The 25956-nt window shown below is 37.8% G+C and overlaps 1 protein-coding gene and 1 non-coding gene across 4 annotated transcripts in view; one reads left to right on the top strand and one right to left on the bottom strand.

The window, feature by feature from the left end:
- The window catches only part of CTNNA3 (catenin alpha 3), a 1905103-nt gene that overhangs the window by 34728 nt on the left and 1844419 nt on the right, over positions 1-25956 (top strand). For all 3 annotated transcript variants that reach the window (XM_005226477.5, XM_005226478.5, NM_001079638.4), the window contains 1 exon segment: positions 23660-23763. In XM_005226477.5, coding sequence (XP_005226534.1) covers positions 23665-23763 — 99 coding nt within the window. In that variant the 5' untranslated portion in view covers positions 23660-23664.
- On the bottom strand, positions 12346-12488 carry LOC112444798 (small nucleolar RNA SNORA67). The gene has a single exon (XR_003033166.1). It is a non-coding gene; the product is annotated as a small nucleolar RNA SNORA67 (small nucleolar RNA).

Raw genomic sequence — 25956 nt, 5'->3', positions numbered from 1 at the left:
GCTCAAACTCATGTCCATCTAGTCAATGATGTCATCCAACCATATCATCCTCTGTTGTCCCCTTCTCCTCCTGCCCTCAATCTTTTCCAGAATCAGGGTCTTTTCCAATGAGTCAGTTCTTCACATCAGGTGGCCAAAGGTTTGGAGCTTCAGCTTCAGCATCAGTACTTCCGATGAATATTCAGGACTGATTTCCTTTAGGATTGATCTCTTTGCAGTTCAAGGGACTCTCAAGAGTCTTCTCCAGCACCACAGTTCAAAAGCATCAATTTTTCAGTGCTCAGCTTTCTTTATGGTCCAACTCTCACATCTATACATGACTACCAGAAAAATCATAGCTTTGACTAGACAGACCTTAGTTGTTAATGTCTCTGCTTTTTAATATACTGTCTAGGTTGGTCATAGCTTTTCTTCCAAGGAGCAAGCATCTTTTAATTTCATGGCTGCAGTCATTATCTGCAGTGATTTTGGAGCCCAAGAAAATAAAGTCTCTTACTGTTCCCATTGTTTCCCCTCTATTTGCCATGAAGTGATAGGACTGGTTGCCATGATCTTCTTCTTTTGAATGTTGAGCTTTAAGCCAGCTTTTTCACTCTCCCCTTTCACTTTCATCAAGAGTCTCTTCAGTTCCTCTTCGCTTTCTGCTATAAGGATGGTGTCATCTGCATATCTGAGGTTATTGATATTTTTCCCAGCAAACTTGATTTCAGCTTGCTTGTGCTTCATCCAGCCTGGCATTTTGCATGATGTATAATGCATATAAGTTAAATAAACAAGATGACAATATACAGCCTCAACGTAAACCTTTCCCGATTTGGAACCAGTCTGTTGTTCCATGTCCTGTTCTAACTTTTGCTTCTTGACCTGCTTATAGATTTGTCAGGAGGCAGGTAAAGTGGTCTGATATTCCCATCTCTTGAAGAATTTTCCACAGTTTGTTGTGATCCATACAGTCAAAGGCTTTGGCATAGTCAATAAAGCAGAGTGGATGTTTTTCTGGAACTCTCTTGCTTTTTCTATGATCCAGCAGATGCTGGCAATTTGATCTCTGGTTCCTCTGCCTTTTCTAAATGCAACTTGAACATCTGGAAGTTCTTGGTTCACGTACTGTTCAAGCTTAGCTTGGAAAAATTTTGAGCATTATTTTGCTAGTTTGGGAGATGAGTGCAATTGTTTGGAATGAAGACTGACCTTTTCTAGTCCTTTGTCCACTGCTGGATTTTCCAGATTTGCTGGCATATTGAGTGCAGACTTTGACATAATAATCTTTTAGGTTTTGAAATAGCTCAGCTGGAATTCCATCACCTCCACTAGTTTGTTCATAGTGATGCTTCCTAAGGCCCACTTGACTTCGCACTCCAGGATGTCTGGCTCTAGGTGAGTGATCACACCATTGTGGTTATTTGGGTCGTTAAGTTCTTTTTGTATATGAATCCTTTCAAATTAATGTTTTCATTTTCTTCAGATAAATACCCACATGTGGAAATGCTGAATCATATGGTAGTTTTATTTTTAGTTTTTGAGAAAACTCCATACTGTTTCCCAAATGATTTTACCAGTTTATATTCCCACCAACAGTATACAGAGGTTCCATTTCTCCACATCCTTGCCAACATTTGTTATTTACATTCTTTTTGATGATAGCCATTCTGACAGGTGTTGGGTGGTGTCTCACTGTCATTTTAATTTGTATTTCTCTGATGATTAGAGATATTGAACATTTTTCATGAGCCTGTTGGCCATCTGTTTCTCTTTTTTTAAATTCTGGAATCTTATTTCCTAATAGTGTGAATATAATTATTTATTTGCTTTATCCTCATGTATGTGTATACATACGTTGGCCACTTGATGTGAACAGCTGACTCACTGGAAAGGAGAAGAGGATGACAGAGGACGAGATGGTTGGATGACATCACTGATGCAATGGACACAAATTGGGCAAACTCCAGGAGATGGTGAGGGACAGGGAAGCCTGGTGTGCTGCAGTCCGTGGGGTTGTGAAGAGTCGGTCGTAACTTGGTGACTGAGCAACAACATATGTGAAGTGAAAGTGAAGTTGCTCAGTAGTGTCTGACCCTCAGCGACCCCATGGACTGCAGCCTTCCAGGCTCCTCCGTCCCTGGGATTTTCCAGGCAAGAGTACTGGAGTGGGGTGCCATTGCCTTCTCCGACAACATGTGTATACACATATAATAAGAATATATATATATTATACACGTGCATGCATGCTAAGTCTCTTTAGTCGTGTCTGACTCTTTGCAACTCTATGGACTATAGCTCTCCAGGCTCCTCTGTCCATGGCATTCTTCAGGCAAGAAAACTGGAGTGGGCTGCCATTCCCTTCTCCAGGGGATCTTCCCAACCAAGGGATCGAAGCTATGCCTCTTACATCTCCTGCATTGGAAAGTTCTTTACACTAGCACCACCTGGGAAGCCCATTATACCACACACACATATATATATAATAAGAATACTAAATGTAGTTTAAAATTACTTTGACTTTTTTTTTGTCCTAGAGGCTATCTCTCTAGGATTAGAGTAAAAATACTATCCTTATTTTATTTTATTTTTTTTAGTTTGGGATGTTGGATTTATTTGTGGATATCCAATCAGATGACAGATAATGATCTAGAATTCAGGAAGAGTTCTGACAAAACATAGTCTGCTGGAGAAGAGAATGGCAAACCACTTCAACATTCTTGCCTTGAGAACCCCATGAACAGTATGAAAAACAAAATGATATGACACTGAAAGATGAACTCCCCAGATTGGTAGGTACCCAATATGCTACTGGAGAAGACAGGAGAAATAGCTACATAAAGAATGAAGAGGCTGAGACAAAGTGGAAACAATGTCCAGGTGTGGATGTGTCTGGTGCTGAAAGTAAAGTCCAATGCTGTAAAGAACAATATTGCATAGGAACCTGGAATGTTAGATCCATTAATCAAGGTAAATTGGAAATGGTCAAACAGGAGATGGAAAGAGTAAACATCGACATTTAAAGAATCAGTGAACTAAAATGCACTGGAATGGGTTAATTTAATTCAGATGACCATTATATATACTACTGTAGGCAAGAATCCCTTGGAAGAAATGAAATAACGCTGGTAAGTCAAAAAAAGAGTCAGAAATGCAGTACTTGGGTGCGGTCTCAAAAACAACAGAATCTCTGTTTCCAAGGCAAACCATTCACTATCATAGTAATCCAAGCTTATGCCCCAACCACTAATGCCAAAGTGGCTGAAGTTGAATGGTTCTATGAAGACCAAATGATCTAGAATTAACACCAAAAAAGATGTCCTTTTCATCATAGGGGACTGGTATGCAAAAGTAGCAAGTCAAGAGATACCTGGAATAATTTGGCCTTGGAGTATAAAATGAAGCAGGGCAACGGCTACCAGAGTTTTGCCAAGATGATGACTGATCATAGCAATCACCCTCTTCCAACAACACAAGAGATGACTCTAAACATGGACATCACCAGATGGTCAATACAGAAGTCAGATTGATTATATTCTTTGCAGCCGAAGATGGAGAAGCTCTTTAAAAGCCATCAAAAACAAGACCAGGAGCTGACTGTGGCTCAGATCATGAACTCCTTATTGCCAAATTCAGACTTAAATTGAAGAAAGTAGGGAAAACCACTAGACCATTCAGGTATGACCTAAATCAAATCCCTTACAATTATACAGTGGAAGTGGCAAATGGATTCAAGGGATTAGATCTGATAGATAGAGTGCCTGAAGAACTATGGATAGAGGTTCGTGACATTGTACAGGAGGTGGTGATCAAAACCATCCCCAAGAAAAAGAAATGCAAAAGGACAAAATGGTTGTCTGAGGAGGCCTTACAAATAGCTGAGAAAAGAAGAGAAGTGAAAGACAAGGAGAAAAGGAAAGATATACCCATTTGAATGGAGAGTTTCAAGGAATAGCAAGGAGAGATAGGAAAGCCTTCCTAAGTGATCAGTGTAAAGAAATAGAGGAAAACAATAGAATGGAAAAGACTAGAGATCTCTTCAAGAAAATTAGAGATACCAAGGGAACACTTCATGCCAAGATAGGCACAATAAAGGACAGAAACAATATATTAAGAAGAGGTGGTAAGTATACACAAAAGAACGATACAAAAGAGATCTTAATGACCCAGATAACCACGATGGTGTTATCACTCACCTAGAGCCAGACATCCTGGAATGCAAAGTCAAGTGGGCCTTAGGAAGCATCACTATGAACAAAGCTAATGGATGTGATGGAATCCCAGCTGAGCTATTTCAAATCCTAAAAGATGATGCTGTCAAAGTCTACAATCAATATGCCAGCAAATTTGGAAAATTCAGCAGTGGACACAGGACTGGAAAAGGTCAGTTTTTATTCCATCCCAAAGAAAGGCAATGCCAAAGAATGTTCAAACTACCACACAACTGCACTCATCTCACACGCTAATAAAGTAATGCTCAAGTTTTTCCAAGCTAGGAGATTCAACAGTATGTGAACTTCACAGTATGTGAACAGTATAAGAACTTCCAGATGTTCAAGCTGGATTTAGAAAAGGCAGAGGAGCCAGAGATCAAATTGCCAGAATCTGTTGGATCCTAGAAAAAGCAAGAGAGTTCCAGAAAAACATCTACTTCTGTTTTATTGACTATGCCAAAGCCTTTGACTGTGTGGATCAAAACAAACTGCATAAAATTCTTCAAGAGATGGGAATATCAGACCACCTTACCTGCCTCCTGAGAAATCTGTATGCAGGTCAAGAAGCAACGGGTACAGCTGGACATGGAACAGTGGACTGTTTTCAGATTGGGAATGGCAAAGCTGAATATTGTCACCCTTATTTGCAGAGTTCATCATGTGAAATGGGCTGGATGAAGCACAAGCTGGAATCAAGATTGCTGGGAGAAATATCAGTAACCTCAGATATGCTGTTGACACCACCCTTATGGCAGAAAATGAAGAGAACTAAAGAGCAAAAATCTTCCAGCAAACAAAAGCCCAGGTCCAGAAGGCTTCACAGCTGAATTCTACCAAAAATTTAGAGAAGAGCTAACACCTATCCTGCTCAAACTCTTCCAAAAAATTGCAGAGGAAGGTAAACTTCCAAACTCATTCTATGAGGCCACCATCACCCTAATACCAAAACCTGACAAAGATCCCACAAAAAAAGAAAACTACAGGCCAATATCACTGATGAACATAGATGCAAAAATCCTTAACAAAATTCTAGCAATCAGAATCCAACAACACATTAAAAAGATCATACACCATGACCAAGTGGGCTTTATCCCAGAGATGCAAGGATTCTTCAATATCCGCAAATCAATCAATGTAATACACCACATTAACAAATTGAAAAATAAAAACCATATGATTATCTCAATAGATGCAGAGAAAGCCTTTGACAAAATTCAACACCCATTTATGATAAAAACTCTCCAGAAAGCAGGAATAGAAGGAACATACCTCAACATAATAAAAGCTATATATGACAAACCCACAGCAAACATTATCCTCAATGGTGAAAAATTGAAAGCATTTCCTCTAAGGTCAGGAACAAGACAAGGGTGCCGACTTTCACCATTACTATTCAACATAGTTTTGGAAGTTTTGGCCACAGCAATCAGAGCAGAAAAAGAAATAAAAGGAACCCAAATTGGAAAAGAAGAAGTAAAACTCTCACTATTTGCAGATTACATGATCCTCTACATAGAAAACCCTAAAGACTCCACCAGAAAATTACTAGAAATAATCAATGACTATAGTAAAGTTGCAGGATATAAAATCAACACACAGAAATCCCTTGCATTCCTATACACTAATAATGAGAAAACAGAAAGAGAAATTAAGGAAACAATCCCATTCACCATTGCAACGGAAAGAATAAAATACTTAGGAATATATCTACCTAAAGAAACTAAAGACCTATATATAGAAAACTATAAAACACTGGTGAAAGAAATCAAAGAGGACACTAATAGATGGGGAAATATACCATGTTCATGGATTGGAAGAATCAATATAGTGAAAATGAGTATACTACCCAAAGCAATTTATAGATTCAATGCAATCCCTATCAAGCTACCAACAGTATTCTTCACAGAGCTAGAACAAATAATTTCACAATTTGTATGGAAATACAAAAAACCTCGAATAGCCAAAGCGATCTTGAGAAAGAAGAATGGAACTGGAGGAATCAACCTACCTGACTTCAGGCTCTACTATAAAAAGCAGAGACATTACTTTGCCAACAAAGGTCTGTCTAATTTTTTACAATTTTCTTATGTAAAGGTACCATGCTATAAACACTGTTTTGAACCTTGCTTTCTTTTTTCACTATGAAAAGTTACTCCATATTAGCATATGGAGAGAACTTCCTCATACAGCTAGGTTGTATTTGTTTGTGTGGATATACCATATATAGTGTCCTCTTCCTTCCTTCCTTTGTTTCCTCTCCTTTTAAAAATATTGCTGCAAAGAATTGCCTTGGGCATATGTTAGATTTAAAAAATTTTAATAGTTGCTCTCACAGATTTTCTGAAAGAGATAATATATATTTTTAAAAATTGAAGTATAGTTGATTTACAAATGTTATGTTATAGTTTTCATTTTGGGGATAGATTTCCAGAATTGAGATCACTGGGTCAAAGCCTATATATATATATTGCAAATTCACCCTCTGTAGGAACAACATTTTGCATAACCACACTCAGTTTATGAGGGTGTCTGATACACTACAGCTTTACTAACAGAGGTTGTTATCTAAATTTTGGATATTTGCCAATCTGCGAGGTGAGAAATTGTATCTCAGAGTAGATTTAATGTGTATTTCTTTGATAATGAACAAAGTTGGACAGCTTTTTATATACTTAAGGAATATTTGCCTATTTTTCCTTGAATGAGAAATTGTTTTAAATTACAGTCAACTTTAAACAATATCTATTGATTCCTTGCTATGAAAGATGAGGAAAGATGAGTATTTGAGTTTTTCCATCTATTTTGATAAGTGATTTTACTGGTCTGTCCTGTATCTTTCCTAATGCACTCTCTGTCCATGTATATTGGATGCTTCTAATGTTACTCTTTGACTTTTCATTTTCATTCCAATCCCAAAGAAAGGCAATGCCAAACAATGTTCAAACTACCACACAATTGCACTCATCTCACATGCTGGCAAAGTAATGCTCAAAATTCTCCAAGCCAGGCTTCAATAGTACCTGAACTGTGAACTTCCAGATGTTCAAGCTGGATTTAGAAAAGGCAGAGGAACAAGAGACTGAATTGCAAGCTTCTGTTGGATCATAGAAAAAGGAAGAGAGTTCCAGAAAAACATCTACTTTTGCTTTATTGACTATGCCAAAGCCTTTGTGTGGATCACAGCAAACTGCATAAAATTCTTCAAGAGATGGGAATATCCGACCACCTTACCTGCCTCCTGAGAAACCTAAATGCAGGTCAAGAAGCAAAAGTTAGTACAGGACATGGAACAATGGACTGGTTCCAAATTGGGAAAGAAGTAGGTCAAGGTTGTATATTGTCACCCTACTTATTTAACTTATATGCAGAGTACATCATGTGAAATGCTGGGCTGGATGAAGCACAAGCTGGAATCAACATTGCTGGGAGAAATATCAATAACCTCAAATATGCAGATGACACCATCCTTATAGCAGAAAGCAAAGAGGAAGTGAGATTCCTGATGAAATGAAAGAGGAGAGAGAAAACGCTGGCTTAAAACTCAACATTCAGAAAACTAAGATCATGGCATCTGGTCCCATTACTTCATGGCAAATAGATGGGGAACGATGGAAACAGTGAGAGAGTTTATTTTCTTGGGCTCCAAAATCACTGCAGATGATGCCTGCAGCCATGAAATTAAAAGATGCTTGCTCCTTGGAAGAAAAGCTATGACCAACCTAGACAGCATATTAAAAAGCAGAGACATTTCTTTGTTGACAAAGGTCTGTCTAGTCAAAGGTGTGGTTTTTCCGGTAGTCATGTATGGATGTGAGAGTTGGACCATAAAGAAAGCTGAGCACTGAAGAACTGATGCTTTTGAACTGTGGTGTTGGAGAAGACTCTTGAGAGTCCCTTGGACTGCAAGGAGATCCAACAAGTCAATCCTAAAGGAAATCAGTGCTGAATATTTGTTGAAAAGACTGATGTTGAAGCTGAAGCTCCAATACTCTGGTCACCTAATGTGAAGAACTGACTCATTGGAAAAGACCCTGATACTGGGAAAGATTGAAGGGAGGAGGAGTAGGGGACGACAGAGGATGAGACGGTTGGATGGCATCACCGGCTTGATGGATATGATTTTGAGCAATCCATGGGAGTCGATTATGGATAGGGAAGGCTGGTGTGCTGTGGTCCATGGGGTGGTAAAGAGTCGCACATGACTGAGCAACTGAACTAAAGTGAAAATGTTACTTTTATCCTTGTAGTGTTTCACTTTTTGTTTTATTTTTTATGTTTATTTATCTATTTGGATACATTGGATTTTAGTTGCAGCATATGGGATCTTTGTTGTGTCATTTGGGGTTCTTTGTTGTACCGCATAGATTCTTACATTGTGGTGTGAGGAATCAGTAGTTGTGGTGCCTGAGTTTAGTTGTCCTGTGGCATGTGGGATCTTCATTCCCTGACCAGAGACTGAACCCATGTCCCCTGCATTGCAAGCTGGATTCTTAACCACTGAACTACTAGGGAAGACCCTGTAGTGTTTTGTTTTTTGCTTCTATTTGCTTTTTGAGTTCTTCAAGTTTTTATTCCCTATGATCTTTTGCCTCTTTTTTGAATTTTGTAACTCTTCTTTGAGTTCTTTTTAAAAGTGAGGACATTTTGTAAACACATGTGTATCTGTGTGTGTGTGTGTGTGTATTTGAGTCCACATATGAACACATGTGAAATATGTTCACATATTTCACATGTGAGCAAGGTTATGCTCAAAATCCTTCAAACTAGGTTTCGGCAGTACCTGAACTGAGAACTTACAGGTGTACAAGGTGAGTTCCTCTGCTTCGAAGAGGCAGAGGAACCAGAGCTCAAAATACCAACATTTGTTGCATCATGGAAAAAGCAAGGGAATTCCAGAGAAACATCTACTTCTGCTTCATTGACTGTACTGAAGTCTGTGTGGTTCACAAACTGTGGAAAGTTCTTAAAGAGAAGGGAGTACCAGACCACCTTGCCTGTCTCCTGAGAAACCAGTATGTAGGTCAAGAAACAACAGTTAGAACCGGACATGGAAAAACTGACTGGTTCCAAATTGGGAAAGGAATACATCAAAGCTGTATGTTGTCACCTGCTTATTTAACTAATATACAGAGTACATTATGTGAAATGCTGGACTGGTTAAATCACAAGCTGAAATCAAGATTTCCATGAGAAATATCAATAATCTCAGATATGCAGATGATACCACTCCAATGGCAGATAGTGCAGAAGAACTAAAAAGCCTCTTGATGAGGGTGAAAGAGGAGAGTGATAAAACTGGTTTGAAATTCAATATTAAAAAAGCTAAGATCATGGCATTTGGTCCCATCACTTCACAGCTAATAGAATGGGAAAAAGTGGAAGAAATGACAGATTTTATTTTCTTAGGCTCCAAAACCACTGTGGACAGTGACTACAGCCATAAAAATAGAACATGCTTGCTCCTTGGAAGGAAAGCTATGACAAACCTAGACAGCATACTAAAAAGCAGAGGCATCACTTTGCTGACAAAGGTCCATATAGTCAAAGCTATAGTGTTTCTGGTAGTCATGTACAGATGTGAGAGTTGGACCATAAAGAAGGCTGAGTGCTGAAGAATTGATGCTTTCTAATTGTGATGCTGGAGAAGACTCTTGAGAGTCCCTTGGACTGCAAGGAGATCAAATCAGTCAATCCTAAAGGAAATCAACCCTGAATATTCATTGGAAAATCTGTTGCTGAACCGAAGCTCCAATACTTTGGCCACCTGATAGGAAGAGCCAACTCACTGGAAAAGACTCTAATGCTGGAAAAGATTGAAGGCAACAGAGAAGGGGGCATGGAGGATGAGATGATTAGATAGGATCAATAGACAAGAATTTGCACAGACTCCAGGAGACAGTATGTCTCCTGAGGGTTATTGAGCCTGGTGTGCTGTGGGCCAGGAGGTTGCAAAGAGTTGGACATAACTTAGCAACTGAAAAACAACAACAAATAACTATTTCACTGAGTTCTTCCTCTGTTTCCTTCATTAATCCGTATTTATATGCATTTTTTGGGTTCTCACCTCTTTTGTTTCTCTCTCTTTCTTTCTTTCATTTATTTGTAAGTTTGGATAATGACAAGTTTCCTTGAAGATAAAGGTTTAATTTTGGGTTTTTCTGTCTTCCATCAGTTTTGATGGGAGGAAGTGTCATAAACATGTCTTTATTCTACTATATATTATAATAAATCCTAGGAGATGGTAGGATGATGATGATTCTCTTAGAGATCTGTATAGGGTGCAGAGTAAAGCATTGCTTACCTCCTCTATGAGCGTGTATGCTCTTATGTGTGTGTGTGTGTGTATTAAGATGTAAAGAAGATTGTTTGAGCTGAAGTTGGGAAGATGAGCAAGCATTTATTGAGTGGATATTAGGATTATTCCAGACAAAGGGGACAGAATGAATAGAAATTTAGGGCCATGAAAGAGTATGGTCCATTTAGAGAACTTCAAGTTCTTTAGCATGGATGGAATACAGGGAGGCAGTGGGTCAAAGAAAGAGAAAAAGCTGGAGAGATAAGGAAGGCCAAATTGCCTTGAGTCATTCAGTGGAGCCTAAACTCTATTGTGTTCAAAAGAAGAATATTTGACAGTTGACGGTTTTAATCAGGGGATTAGTGTAACATTATCTTATTTTATATTAAAGAGATCACCTTGGGAATAGTTTGGAGGGTGAATTGGAGGTTGTGAAAAACTAGAAGGGAGATCAGTTAGGGTATCATTGGAAAGTCTAAGTAAGTCTAACCATGGTTTGAACTAAGTACCAATGCTAATAGAGAGGAAATGGCCAATATAAGAAGAGTTAAGGGAATAGAAGTTACGTAATTTTCCTGCTAATCTGATGTGAAGAGAGAGGCAAAGTGAAAGAAAATATTTGGAGATGACCTTCCAATTACTGGGTTGGATGCAAGTTCCCATTATGTGATGATGTAATTAATCCAGATCAGAACTGAAGATGGTGGTAACAGGTTTTGAGGACAAGATCATGGAGTTCAGTTTTGAGGTGCCTGTGAGACAGCTCAGTGGGGAGTGGATTTAGGAGCTCTAAAGCTTAGGTGAGAGGTCTGGACAGTTGAATCAGAGGTTCTAAGTTGAATCGAAAATCCAGGATGATATTGTTCTGAAAGAACAATGTAATGTGAGCAATGAATAGGATGTAAGGGGTGGAACTTGGGGTAAGACCTGTAGTTAACAGGAGTTTAGCAGATAAGGAGGGCTTCCCAGGTGACACTCCTGCCAATGCAGGAGATGTAAGACACAGGTTTGATCCCTGGGTCAGGAAGATTACCTGGAGGAGGGCATGGCTACGCACTCCAGTATTCTTGCCTGGAGAATCCCATGGACAGAAGAACCTGGCGGGTTATGGTCTATGGGGTCACACAGAGTCAGACATGACTGAAGTGACTTAGAATGCACACACATGCATGTAGATAAGGAAGAGCTAGCAAAAGACACTGGGGAAGAATGGTCAGAAGGAACCCAGAGGAGAAAGTCTTTTATTTACTATAGAAACAAATACTATGTGGGATTAGAAATAGTTAAATATGGCTAACAGGTATATAGTCAGAGTTCTTGGAGAAAATTTTAACAAGTAGTAGTAAAATGGTGGACTTGGATGGTTAGATGGGCGATTCTGGCACAGGCTTTTTTTTTTTTTTTTTTCGCCTCAAAAAGTGACATTTGTTCAAAGAGTCAAAGAAAAAAAAGAAAAATGGCAAGATGTCCATCCCTTGGTTCCCTTCCCTCCTCACTTCTGCTGCTTCTTGGCCCCCTCCAAGGTTTGATCCCTGGCTGGCGCTAGGTAGCACAACAACCCCCCTCATGTGAGGTCAGCAACATTAAGGGGCATCTCCTCAGTGGAAGTGTTGTAGAAGGTCTCGATGTCTCAAAGAGTCCTCTTGTCTTCTTCTCTCACCATATTAATAGCCATACTCTTCTGGCCGAAACATCCACCGTGAGCAATTCTGTGGATATAGTTTTCTCTGTTGGTGGGGAAGTCATAGTTGATGAGTAAGGAAACTTGCTGTACATCGATGCCTCTGGCCTATGTCAAGAAAGAAAGGAGCTTCAGTGTGTGAATGAGAAAGCACAAGTCTATCCAGAATTAAGCATACATGTACACGGTCAAAGGAAGGAAAAGGAAATAAACATCCCCTTCCCTCAGAAACCGGAGGTTTGCCAGATTTTATTCCAAGTTGCTACTTTCCAAAAGAGGGGCACTAGTGGCCCCCTTCGAAGAGGGAATAAACTTGGATCAGACTTTTTTTAAAATTAATTTTTATTGGCGTATAATTGCTTTACCACTATACATGTGTTAGTTTCTGCTATATAGCAAACTGAATGAACTATACATATACATATGTCCCCCCACCCCCACCTTTAAAAATTTCTTTCCCATTTAGGTCACCACAGAGCAGAGTTCCCTGTGCTATACAGTAGGCTATCATTAGTTATCTAATATTTTATACATAGTAGTATATATACGTCAATCCCATTCTCACACTTCATTCCACCCCTCTTCCCACCTTGGTTTCCATGTGTCCATTCTCTATGTCAGTGTCTGTATTTCTGCTTTGCAAATAAGTTCATCTATATCATTTTCTAGATTCTACATATAAGCAATATTATATGATATTTGTTTTTCTCTGACTTACTTCACTCTGTATGACAGTCTCTAGGTCCATCCAAGTCTCTGCACACTGCACAATTTTGTTACTTTTTATGGCCCAGTAACATTCCATTGTATACAAACCACATCTTCATATACATTCCTCTGTTGATGAACATTTGGGTTGCTTCCATGTCCTGGCTACTGCAAATAGTAGCACAGACTTTTAAAACTTCTTTTAAGAGAGTATGGAAGAATGGAAATCCTGGAAGTAGAGAAGAAATCTGGAATTCTCAAAACAGTTGCAAATCACTGGTTTTTGCAAATATATTAATAGATTTATGGAAAAATGAATGTAGTGTTTTCAAAGACTGTGGTTTTGCCTATTATACAGAGTGAAGTAAGCCAGAAAGAAAAGCACCAATACAGAATACTAACGCATTTATATGGAATTTAGAAAGATGGTAACGATAACCCTGTATGCAAGACAGCAAAAGAGACACAGATGTATAGAACAGTCTTTTAGACTCTGTGGGAGAGGGAGAGAGTGGGACCATCTGGGAGAATGGCATTGTTTTATCTGTTTTGATAAGCAGGGTTTTATTTGTGAGTAATCAGAAAATGAAGAAATGGGACTTTTTTTGGCTTCAAATTGAGGTTGATATGAATTCTGCTTTTTTCTTTTTTTTGCTATTCTCTTTTTTGTTCTCTGCTTTTCAAAAATACCAGACCTTAGGAGAATTCACATACATTTGAGCTGTCTTATAATATTATGGAGTGGAATTGACCCATAGGCCCACTGGACCTGCAGCAACGAAAGCTACTGTCACTTTCAAGGTGTATGTGAAGGGCATGTTACTTCTGCCCTGGTTGTTTAAACTCGATGCGTATACTGCAAGTTATTCTTGTCCTGGGTGAACCAGTGAAAACTTCTCTGAGATTTCACATACTAGATTATCTTCTTCTTGGATTTCAATTGGACCAGTTTAGACCTTTGACTTTTTAAATAACAGGCAGGTAAACTTCAAGCTGGGCTTATATGAGATAGGATCTCACTTCTGGTATAATTTTATACAAAATGTCTTTAAGTTGAAAGGCATTGCTACACAGAATAACCATGGGGCATTTTTGTCCTTTCTTCCTACCTGCAATTTTGAAAATGTGTGCCATTGTGAAAAAAGAATGAGCTTTTAGTGTGAACTGTCATTTTATAAAATAACTTAAAATGTGTGGTATCAGAAGAGGGGTAATTAGGTCATCTTACAAAATTCTTATATATAGTCTTACTTTTCAGTTAAATCAGAAATTGAATTACAACTTTTTTCTTTATTTTGGAGGGCCATTAGACTAGCCAGCCATTCACAACAAGAAGGACATAAGACCTAAATATAAATAGAATCTGATGTTTTCCTTTGTTTTATTTCATATTAGTTAAGTCATTCATTTGGATTTTTTTTTTAATCTTTTTTTGCAGCTCTCATTCAGGTTGTATGTGGGGAAACAAGTTTTATTTTGGTTACCATGAACAGAAGAAACAAATGTTTGAATTTAATTTAATTTGTATTTTCTTATAAAGAATCCATAAAGCAATTTTTTTGGGGGGAGGAGCTCAGTTTGATTATTTTTCAAAAAACACCAGCAAGATTACTATCCAAAGGTTGTTAGAAAGAACTTCAAATGCTTCCAAGAAGCCTTTGAAAGTTTGAATTGTAACCTGCTAAAGATATTTACATTTTATTATAAAATGTGATTTTTCTTTGTGCTATATTGAAATCCAGAATTCTTAAAAGTTAAGGAAATAAAAATTTCAGTCTCATGAATCTGGACATGTGGTACTTTTAATAGTTGTAGCCTTACCGCATTGTTGGGGGGCTTCCCTTGTAGCTCAGTCAGTAAAGAATCTGCCTACAGTGCAGGAGACCTGGGTTCGATCCCTGGGTCGGGAAGATCACCTGGAGAAGGAAATGGCAACCCACTCCAGCATTCTTGCCTGGAAAATCCCACGGACAGAGGAGCCTAGTGGGCTTCAGTCCATGGGGTCGCAAAGAGTTGGGAATGTTGGAATATATACATTCTATTGTATTTCCTTTGCTCTGTTTTATTCTTAAAACAAAAGAAAACAAAAATTCTAAAAAAGTCAACCAACCAACCGAACAAAATAAAACAATTGTAGCCCTATCTCTGGAACGTATCTCTTATGTCTCACTCTAGAATTGATTTCAAGGGGCTCAAGACTCTTTATGAGGCTGTTGTGCCTTAGGAATTTTTTAGAGTATTTAGGCATGATGCATTTCTAATTAATGCACATGTAGGCATTAATATGCCTTAGATTTTGAAGTCAAGAGATCCAATGAAATGAGTCACTAGAGGGAAGCTTTGTGTTAAGCCCTTTCATTATGGGAACAAAGAGCAAAAACATTCTTGAATAATAATTACAGGCTCTATAGATGAAAGAGGTATTTTTAACCTAAATGTAGACAAGTAGATTCTACATTCCTACTGAAAAGGGGATAATAATATCAACTAATATTTATTGAGCTCTTAATAGGTGTCTGAGGCATGAGCTAAGTTACGACTTATATATGGATTTTTAATTTTAATCTTCAAGATAATTTTGAAGAAGGTACTCTTCAGTTCAGTTCAGTTCAGTTCAGTTGCTCAGTCATGTCCGACTCTTTGTGACCCCATGAATGGCAGCACGCCAGGCCTCCCTGTCCATCACCAACTCCTGGAGTCCATCCAAACCCATGTCCATTGAGTTGGTGATGCCATCCAACCATCTTATCCTCTGTCGTCCCCTTCTTCTCCTGCCCTCAATCTTTCCCAGCATCAGGGTCTTTTCAAATGAGTCAGCTCTTCACATCAGGTGGCCAAAGTATTGGATTTCAGCTTCAACATCAGTCCTTCCAATGAACACCCAGGACTGATCTCCTTTAGGATGGACTGGTTGGATTTCCTTGCAGTCCAAGGGACTCTCAAGAGTCTTCTCCAACACCACAGTTCAAAAGCATCAATTCTTCAGCGCTCAGCTTTCTTTATAGTCCAACTCTCACATCCATACATGACTACTGGAAAAACCATAGCCTTGACTAGACGGCTGCTTTTTAATACACTGACTATGTTGTTCATAACTTTCCTTCCGAGGAGTAAGCGTCTTTTAATTTCATGGCTGCAATCACCATCTGCAGCGATTTTGGAGCCCCCAAAAATAAAGTCTGACACTGTTTCCATTGTTTCCCCATCTATTTGCCATGAAGTGATGGGACTGCATGCCATGATCTTCATTTTCTGAATGTTGTTTTAAGCCAACTTTTTCACTCTCCTCTTTCACTTTCATCAAGAGGCTTTTTAGTTCTTCTTCACTTTCTGCCATAAGGGTGGTGGTATTTGTGTATCTGAGGTTATTGGTATTTCTTGATTCCAGCTTGTGCTTCCTCCAGCCCAGCGTTTCTCATGATGTACTCTGCATATAAGTTAAATAAGCAGGGTGACAATATACAGCCTTTACATACTCCTTTTCTGAGGAAGCTGATGTTTAGCGAGGTTCACTAACTTGCCTAAAGTCACCAGTGAGCAGAGCCTAGATTCTCACCCAGACCAGCTTCAAAGCCAGTTCTCTTAATTACTGAGATCCAATGGTGATGAAATGTAGAATTTAAGAATCCTTTTGTAGACAGTGGGAGTGGAGAAGCTGCAGTGGTTCTCACACTGGCTGCTGCGTTGTTGCCCTGCTGAGGGGCTGAGTGGAGCTGAAATCTAGTCCTCCCTCTGCTGGACAAACTGCGGGCCTTCCTGCTAACACCTACAGGGCTTTTTCTAATTGGTCTGCCTGAAAGACTCAGATTTTACTAGTTCACTCAAGCAAATCTTAATTCTCTAAACCTCTGAGTACTGCTGCCTATATTTCCATTCATTCACAATAATCCTTTGACTCCGACCTGTCTCTTTCTGGTCCACATCTTCCTTGGTTGTCAAATTTCATCTGTCTTTATGTTGTCAACTCTGAAATCTGTATTTTGATCCCAGACTTCTCTCCCAAACTCTACTTTCATATATCTAACTGCCTACTTACTAATAACATCTTTACTTGGATGTCTATTATACATCCTAAATTTGTATGTATCTCAACTCATGTCCCAAACTGGGCTCTTCATCTTCCTGTTCCTCCTGCAGCATCCCTACCTCAGTTAATGGCACTACCATCCTTCCAGTTGCTTCAGACAAAAAACTTAAAGCTATCTTGAATTCTTTTTATCCTATGTTCAAATCGGTCCAGAATTCCTATTGGTTCACAATTGTCTACAATCTGACCACTTCTGTTCATTTCTGCTGCCACCAGTCAGGTTTAGGCCATTATTTTCTCTCATTGGGGTCACTACAGAAGTTTCCCAATAGTGTCCCTAATTTTGCTCTTGCCTTCAATACTTCCTTTTATTCACCAGAGTGATCCTTTCAAAATATAAAACAGATTATGTTTCTCCAGTGTTCAAACCCCTGCATGATGTCTCATGGTTTGATATGATCTGTGCTTCCCCCCTGTACCCCCCTTAACTAACTCCATTACCATTCTGACCTTCTCTTTTACTATGGTTTTTTAGTTCACGCCAAGCCACTTACCCTGGCCTCCTTGCTCATCTGCAAACAGTACTCTCCTGTCATTAGGTTTTTTCTCCAGTTGTTATCTCTGCCTAGAATGCTCTTCTCCCAGACCTCTGCTTGGCTAATTTCCTAACCTCCTGAAGTCGTTGCTCAAATGTACTCTTCTCATTGAGGTTAATATTTATCTTATTTAATATTGCAGTCTGCTCCCAACTCTCTTATCACTTACTCTGTTTTTCTTTTTTTGCTAGCATGTCTTTTTCTAAGGCACTAAATGATGTTACTGTTATAAGGTTTATTGTTTATGCTCTCTCCTTTCCCATGACTAGCACAAAGTAGAAACAATAAATATAAGTTGAATTAGTGAATAAATGAATGGTGCCCTATAGTCTAGGGGTACCTCTGATCTCAAATCACTTAGGTCTTATAACTGACCAAAAGGCAAGGTAGAAGAGCTTACACTGATTATTGATCTTAAATAAATACATGGAAAGTATTATAAAATGTAAGAAGAACATCTGAAAAGAGAGAAATTCAATTATTAGACAATTGCTTGATTTTATTGACTCTGACAAACCTAAGTTCCTTTTGTTCACCAAATGAGTAAAAGATGTGTGTATTTCTTTCTTGACAGGACAAACAATCCAGTAGATGATTGCATTGGAAGCATGGAAATGGGGGTTTGGGGTGGGGATGGAGGTACACTTGGAAAATAGCTAGGTGTAGACATTATAGTGGAAATTTTTAAAATTATAGTTGTCCCCTTTCCATTTGGTTTCACTCTAGCTAAGACTTAATTATACAAAATCAATTGTGATTAAATTATGCAGTAAATCCCCCATGCCCCGTTTTCCTTTTCTTTACTTAAACCTGTTTATTGTAATTTAGATGATTTTTTGGTCAATTAACATTTGGTTCCACTCCTTCACATTACTCCTAACCACATTCAGCTAAACCTTCTACGGGATGCCGATGAGGGAGAGTGAAGCCTACTTTTGTTTTGTACTCAATGGAAATTTTTAATGATAATTAAAATAAATGTTCTCTTTCATGAAGCTATCTCAGTACTTGGAAACCCTTAATTAGTTACTCATCCTTTCTTCTGATATTTTAGAAGTACAGTGTCAGCTAATATTAACATTTGTAATGATCATGGGATTTTTTTGTTGTTTAGTCACTAAGTCATGTCCAATTCTTTTGTGACCCCATGCACTGTAGCCTGCCAAGCTCCTCTGTCCATGGGATTTCCCAGGCAAGAATACTGGAGTGGGTTGTCATTTCCTTCTCCAGGGGATCTTCCTGACCCAGGGATTGAATCCACATCTCCTGCATTGACAGGCAGATTCTTTACCACTGAAGATGGTGGGGATTGTGACCTACTAAAAGTATTTCCCTTTTCTATTTCACTATATGAGATCCCAAATGGATCTCATGAAGCCCAAAGATACTTTTCATAGAAGAATTGTTGACACCATCAAAGCACTTTAAACTTGAAGGAAAGAAATCTATTCTCAGATAAAGCCATCAAAGGCATGTGAATGTGTTCATACACATATGCATGTGTGTGTGTGTTAATGTTGTGACAATAATTAGGGCATAGAAAGAACCATGTTAATAGAGATGATGTATAATGATTACTTAGAGAAAAATCACATGAGAAAGGGTCAATAATAAATAAGTAATAATAAACATAGGTACATGGAAAAACAGTTTAATCTTCATAGATATCAATAAATTATGAATTTTGTTGTATTTTTGAGTTTTTAAATTGTTTATTTTCTCATGAATGTAATGCTGAATGTTCACAAAAATAATTTTAATAAAAGGAGTAAAGAAATATATGCAGCGAATAACAACTCTTGCATGGAAACAAGTAAACTTAAGGAAAAGTAATAACAGAGAGTATTTGAATGAGGGGGAAACAGAGAGGAAAAGAGAAGTAATTTTGTTGCAGAAGCTTGAAAGTCTTTCCCTAAATGTGGAAGAACTGATGCCTTTTTACTGTACCTCTGTGTTAACTGCATGTTTTAGAAGATTGAGGATAGAATGAAAGAGCAAATCTGACTAAAAGGGCAGAACTTGATGATATGGAGTGCTAGAAAGTTTGGGTAGTTCTGTCCTTAACATTTGTAGTCAGCAGAATGAAAATATACATGGAGGCCTGCATACCATACTTACATATGTGAAAGCTACAAATAAAGCTAACAAGTTGCTAAAATAGGTTCTATCCTCTTATCTTTTTGCCTTGAGAACTATACCTCCAAATTGACCTGAAAGATATAGATCTGGATTTAGAATTCTTGTATTCCTTGACGTTTCCTGTTAGAATGAGGTGCTGCCCCTGATGGTCAGCTTCCTTTCCTTTCCACTTCTGGCTCTATCTTGTACTTGAGAGGCCTTGGGTACATGCAAATGGACAACTTGCATGTCTGAGCTCCAAAATACTCATCAGCAAACAGCGGCCTCTTGGCTACCTCTCAGGTATGGGGATGGGCATGTTGTCATTTGCACTTAGAAGTTTGGGTTGCAGAAAGAGGCTGGCATAGGCATTGGAAGTGGACTTGGACTAAGTAGAGAGTTGGGGGTACTGAGTGTGTCAGAAAGGGTATATATGAGCTCTGGGAAGACACATCACCTTGGTCTCATGGACTCTTCTGAAGCATTAATAGAATGTGTATCCCCCATGACCTCTCAGAGTTAACTTCACTTAAAAGTGAAATACTTGTTAAACTGAATGAGTTTTAAATTGCTATAAGCTCAATTTAAAGCAAGGAATAAAGTGGAGTAAAGAAAATGTAGGCATATGGACAAAGGCAACCTGGGAGAAAGGAAGTATCCACATGATACTTTGTTCTGCCTTACAGACTACCCCTGGAGACATCTATTACTGTTGTCAAGAGATTTGTTTTCCTCCCTTAAGTTCTGAAAATTGGGGTTTAATCTAGTCTGCTTGTTTCCAAACCTGAACCTTTCCCACTTTATAAACCTATCTCTAGGGGTTAGAAGTTAAAAAATGTCAGATTTCAACTCAACAAGAGGAAGAACGTTATAAAAGTAATCACTGGCATCTAATGGTATAGTGAGCATCTCATTTCCCAGTACATTGTTGAAATGAAGGACGCTGTAGGAGGTGTCCTTGAATTGTTTCAGAGATACTTTCTAACTCTTAAAATTTTGTGGATTATGAAGTGCAAATGCCTTGGGTTATAATACCCATACCCTAGCAGGATTTTAGTTTTGGATTCACATTGCATTATGGCTACAAAAGGTTGGTAAAAACTCATCAGACTTTGACCTTGCTTTGACTTCATTTGCAAAATTCTGCAGTTTGATGCCTATTATTGCCTTGATCTCCAAATCAGTTTCCTCAGTTAACTAGAAAATGTTTTGATACTATACAAAAAGTGATTAGTATGTACAGTGTTAGTATTTTTAATAGTATACTCAATTTTGGAGATGTGATTGTACTTAAATGCTTTCTTAAATTATTAGATTTGTCATAATTGTTTCATTTGAAAATTTCAGCATAATTATCTGTTTTTAATAAGATATATGAAAGAATTATAAATATTAATTATGAGTTTATCTGATTATAAGTTATTTGAAATCACAATTTTGACTATATGTACAAATTTCTCTGTTGAGTCACTGGAGACAGTCTTTGGCAGAGTCTTATTATTCTCAAGAATACTTTATATATCCATTTTTGTAGTAAGAGAGTCATGGAATGTAGCCATGTGGCATATATTTGGAGAGCAATCAAGATTGCCGGGAGAAATATCAATAACCTCAGATATGCAGATGACACCACCCTTATGGCAGAAAGTGAAGAGGAACTAAAAAGCCTCTTGATGAAGGTGAAAGTGGAGAGTGAAAAAGTTGTCTCCAAGCTCAACATTCAGAAAACGAAGATCATGGCATCCGGTCCCATCACTTCATGGGAAATAGATGGGGAAACAGTGGAGACAGTGTCCGACTTTGTTTTTCTGGGCTCCAAAATCACTGCAGATGGTGACTGCAGCCATGAAATTAAAAGATGCTTACTCCTCGGAAGGAAAGTTATGACCAACCTAGATAGCATATTGAAAAGCAGAGACATTACTTTGCCAACAAAGGTCCGTCTAGTCAAGGCTATGGTTTTTCCTGTGGTCATGTATGGATGTGAGAGTTGGACTGTGAAGAAGGCTGAGTGCCGAAGAATTGATGCTTTTGAACTGTGGTGTTGGAGAAGACTCTTGAGAGTCCTTTGGACTGCAAGGAGATCCAACCAGTCCATTCTGAAGGAGATCAGCCCTGGGATTTCTTTGGAAGGACTGATGCTAAAGCTGAAACTCCAGTACTTTGGCCACCTCATGCGAAGAGTTGACTCATTGGAAAAGACTCTGATGTTGGGAGGGATTGGGGGCAGGAGGAGAAGGGGACAACAGAGGATGAGATGGCTGGATGGCATCACTGACTCGATGGACGTGAGTCTGAGTGGACTCCCGGAGTTGGTGATGGACAGGGAGGCCTGGTGTGCTGCAATTCATGGGGTCGCAAAGAGTCGGACACAACTGAGCGACTGATCTGATCTGAAGGTTTCTAGGCTCTATAATATTTGCCTCTATTTAACAAAGTATTATTATCTAAGAATTAAATTACATCAAGAAAAGAGCCAATAAGGAAGATTTTTTTTTTTTGTACAGGGTGGTTTTGTTTGTGCATCTCTCTCTCTGTACATGTATCAGGCATATAGTATAGGCTTAGTGAAGCACTGATCTTTTCAGTTACATGTACATGAAGAGATCATGATTATCTTTGGATGTATATACACTAAAACATTTATGGATCCAGGGGAAGGATGTGAGAGAGCGTGAGAGGCTGAAGGGCAGAGAGATGCTGATTATGTGGAACTAAAACAGTGGGATCTGAGAAAGGTAGAAGGAGAATAGGTGCAGACTCTCGGGAAAGGAGTTGGAGTGAACATGGACCCTACCCTGAGATTCTGACTTCCCTTAGGGGTTGGAGGCAGAGGTATAGAAAAAAGAACACTACTCTTTCCTAGAATCCCTGAGATTGAGAGGAGTGTTGAAAGGACTGATTCTGGGATAAAACATGATTTCATGAAAATGTGTCATTCTTTCTTTCACTTATTCATCTATCTCCATAGTCCGTTTGTAAAACCAAAACCAACCTTGGTTTTACGAATGAACTTTGTAAGAAAATAAGAAATGTAGAGGAAAGTTTGGAAGAAACTTTGAAAGAAAATAGGCAACAACTAAATGGAAAAATTTGTGCATTGATAGTAACACATACTTCTATAGACTATAATAGTTTATAGGCTAATAATAAGCCAAGTTATATATAGTACAGATGTGTTTCTTACTGTTATCTTGTGAACCTTCAGTAAATACTTGCTGGAAGATTATTGACTGTGAATAAGTTAATATAGATTTGTGGGCTTAGAAATTTGGGTAATAGTCTTCATGGCTGATGTGTTACTTTGAATATGTTATGAAATTCTATACATGGTCACTTGCTATATATGTATTCTTATTGAAAAGTCTCACTGAACCAACATTTAAGATTTATATTAAGGTCTGAAAGAATGGTTTGCAATGTTTTTCTTATTTTGTCTTGCCCAAATATGAAGATTTGTCTTTCTTTTTATAATAACGATGCCAATTTATGTTAGTTTCTTTTCTGTAAAGGAAAGTAAATTGCCCAAAACGTTCTTCTTCAAATCAAAACCCTCAAATGATTCCCCAAATAGAGAGATGTATCATGTCTTCCAAAGTCCTACCTGATTCCTCATCTGAATGATCATTAACAACAGGCAAAATATGGGCTCTAGCTGCCTTAGTGCTTATGATTTCATGGAAGTCAAAGCATGTGTTTGCTGCAAGATATCTCTCACCAACTCAGCCATTCTTTTTTTAATTAAGACTCCTGATCAAATGCAAACTCACCTTGGCTGGGTTATAATTTTAGTCATGAACAAACCAGCATAAATTAATTTGTTAGAGGACCCAAGCCCAGAAACATGACCTGAGAAAACAGCTGGGGAATATCTTGTATCTCTGTTGGTGGACTTGGCACCTTTGTCCTCTGAGGGCTACAGCTGATAGCAGGAGGAGGTGCGTGAATACTAAGCACACATATGCTATGATTTTCATTAGTGCTTTCCTCTAGAAAGTATTTTTTCTTTATTAGTAAATGTCTTTTTGTTTTTGTGCACAGGCAGCATGTCAGCTGAAACACCAATCACACTGAGTATCAATCCTCAGGATCTGCGGGTCCAGACATTCACTGTAGAGAAACTACTGGAGCCTCTCATAATCCAGGTATTGATAACATGGAAATTACAATGAATAGTAACTGCAAAAGTACTAAGAACGTAGGAAAAATAAATAATGGAAAGATTTGATTTTTATAGAATGATATGTTATCCAAAATTGTCTTTTAAGATGTTTTAAAGTGTACGAAGGTATCTATTTAGTAATAATAATGATAACATTCTGAAAGTTCCTCCCCAGATTCTCTTTAAAAAGCAAAAAAGTAATAATATGCATATGCAGTTTTGAAAGTACCTTTATGCAAATTATCTTGTTCAATTGTCATGAAAACTGAGTGAGGCAGGCAGCATGGTTAAAACCATTCTTATTACACGGAAGAGGAAACAGCTAGAAACACCCTAAAGAATTTCAGTGACTTGCCTCAGAGCACATGGTGGCTCATCTGTCAAATAGGAAATTATTTTTAAATACCAAAATGTATGAGAAAAGCAGATATTTAAGTTATTCTATAATAAAAATCTTTCCATAAAGTGAATAATTCCTTGATAATATGCATAATGATTCTCTGACTTTATTATGTAAGCCCAGGTTTTATTTATTGGCTTGTCTTAGAGTAGAGCTTGGAGAAACTTACACTATAGTATAGATTTAAATTTTTTGTTTTTAACCCCAAATTTGTGAGAAAACTCCTCTTTAGACTTACTTTCCATCATATCCCCTAAGACAAATTGTCCCTTTTTCTAAGGCCTTGAAGTACTCTAGCGTTTCTTAAGTGAGAAATGACACTGACCTTACCTCTGATTTAAACATTTTCTGCTTATCTTCTTTGTGAGGTGGATGGTAGGGAGGAGAGTAGCTCTAAGAATAAGCTTTGTACATATTTTTACTTAGCATATCTCCTACTGGAAAGATGATTTAAAACATGTGCCTCACTGATGATAGCTTAATCATGAACTTTGGCAGTCTATAAGATACTAATATCTGGTATGAAATTGATATTAGATGACTCTGAAACTTCACTGAAGCCCCTGTCTTTGCCACCCACAGAATGGTCTCATGTTAAAAAGAGAATTTTTGTACAATAAAATTATTTGCCCAAGCTCTTGATTTTCATTATAATGGGATTCTCCTTACAAAAAACCAGTACATTTCAAAGTCAGAGTCATTAATTTGGATTTGATGAACAACCTTCTCGTCACTTTGATCATGTATTACCTATCAATACAATAAAAAATTCCATTAAATTAAATATTTTTTACTAGAATAACATCATACTAAATATATCATCACATTCTTTTTTTTCAGAGTGTTTAATTTGAAATTGTTGCATTGTGTATTTTAAGCATGTAATATAGTCTCGGATTATAGTGGAAAACATTCCAAAAGAAGTTAATGATCTTTAAGTTCATAATGCCACCAGATAAAGTTATCATTTACTAATCCCATTAAAAAAGTCTCACCTTTTGTCATTATTTATCTTCATGTTATATTCCTTTGTTTTCAAGGTTCCACAGAAATTACTTACCATCTCTGTATATAACTCAAAGTCAAAATTACATTTTAATTTTTGGAGTAATTGGTCATAGATATTATTATGTCACTCTGACTTCCAAATTCATTGATTCATAAATCTTTATTCTGCTCTTTTTATAGTTACCAGTCTTTCCGACCAAACTTGATTTATCTTTAATCTATTTTTTTTCTTTTGGGCACAGGTAAATCACTAGGTCATTTTGCAGGGGTGTTCAGGCTGGGATATATTTCAGTCATTCACTTTCATTTCTATGTGTGATAACTTACACAGTTGCATCCTTCTGTAATAAATTCCTCCAATGGATCAGAAATAATTTTTTTTCTCAGCAATTACATTTTTATGATTGCAACTGTAGGCATCTGTACTTTATCACTTTCAAGATCCAAGTTTGGCAATGCAGTGCAGAAAGTCTATTTATGCAGAATTGTGATTAAAAGAATTTACATCTCTATGTTGTATACTCTCTGAAGGAGATATAAACTGCTAAAGCATGCTATAGTTGTTACATAATGGACCCATCTATAATCTTATTTGCCACAGAATATAATTTTCTATGTGTCAGATTCATGTAGAATGTGAGCTAGAACAATTAATTTAAAATCTCTTAAGAACAATAACAAGCTCCTCATAATGTTATCTCCAATGAAGACAGAAGATCTTTTGCGGAGGCAAAGGTTCAAGTATATTTTCTGACATAAATATATTTC

The sequence above is a fragment of the Bos taurus genome, chromosome 28 (assembly GCF_002263795.3).
Source record: "Bos taurus isolate L1 Dominette 01449 registration number 42190680 breed Hereford chromosome 28, ARS-UCD2.0, whole genome shotgun sequence".
Lineage (NCBI taxonomy): Eukaryota > Metazoa > Chordata > Mammalia > Artiodactyla > Bovidae > Bos > Bos taurus.
Note: the sequence above shows the minus strand (reverse complement) of the source record. Positions and strands in the feature narration are given on the sequence as shown.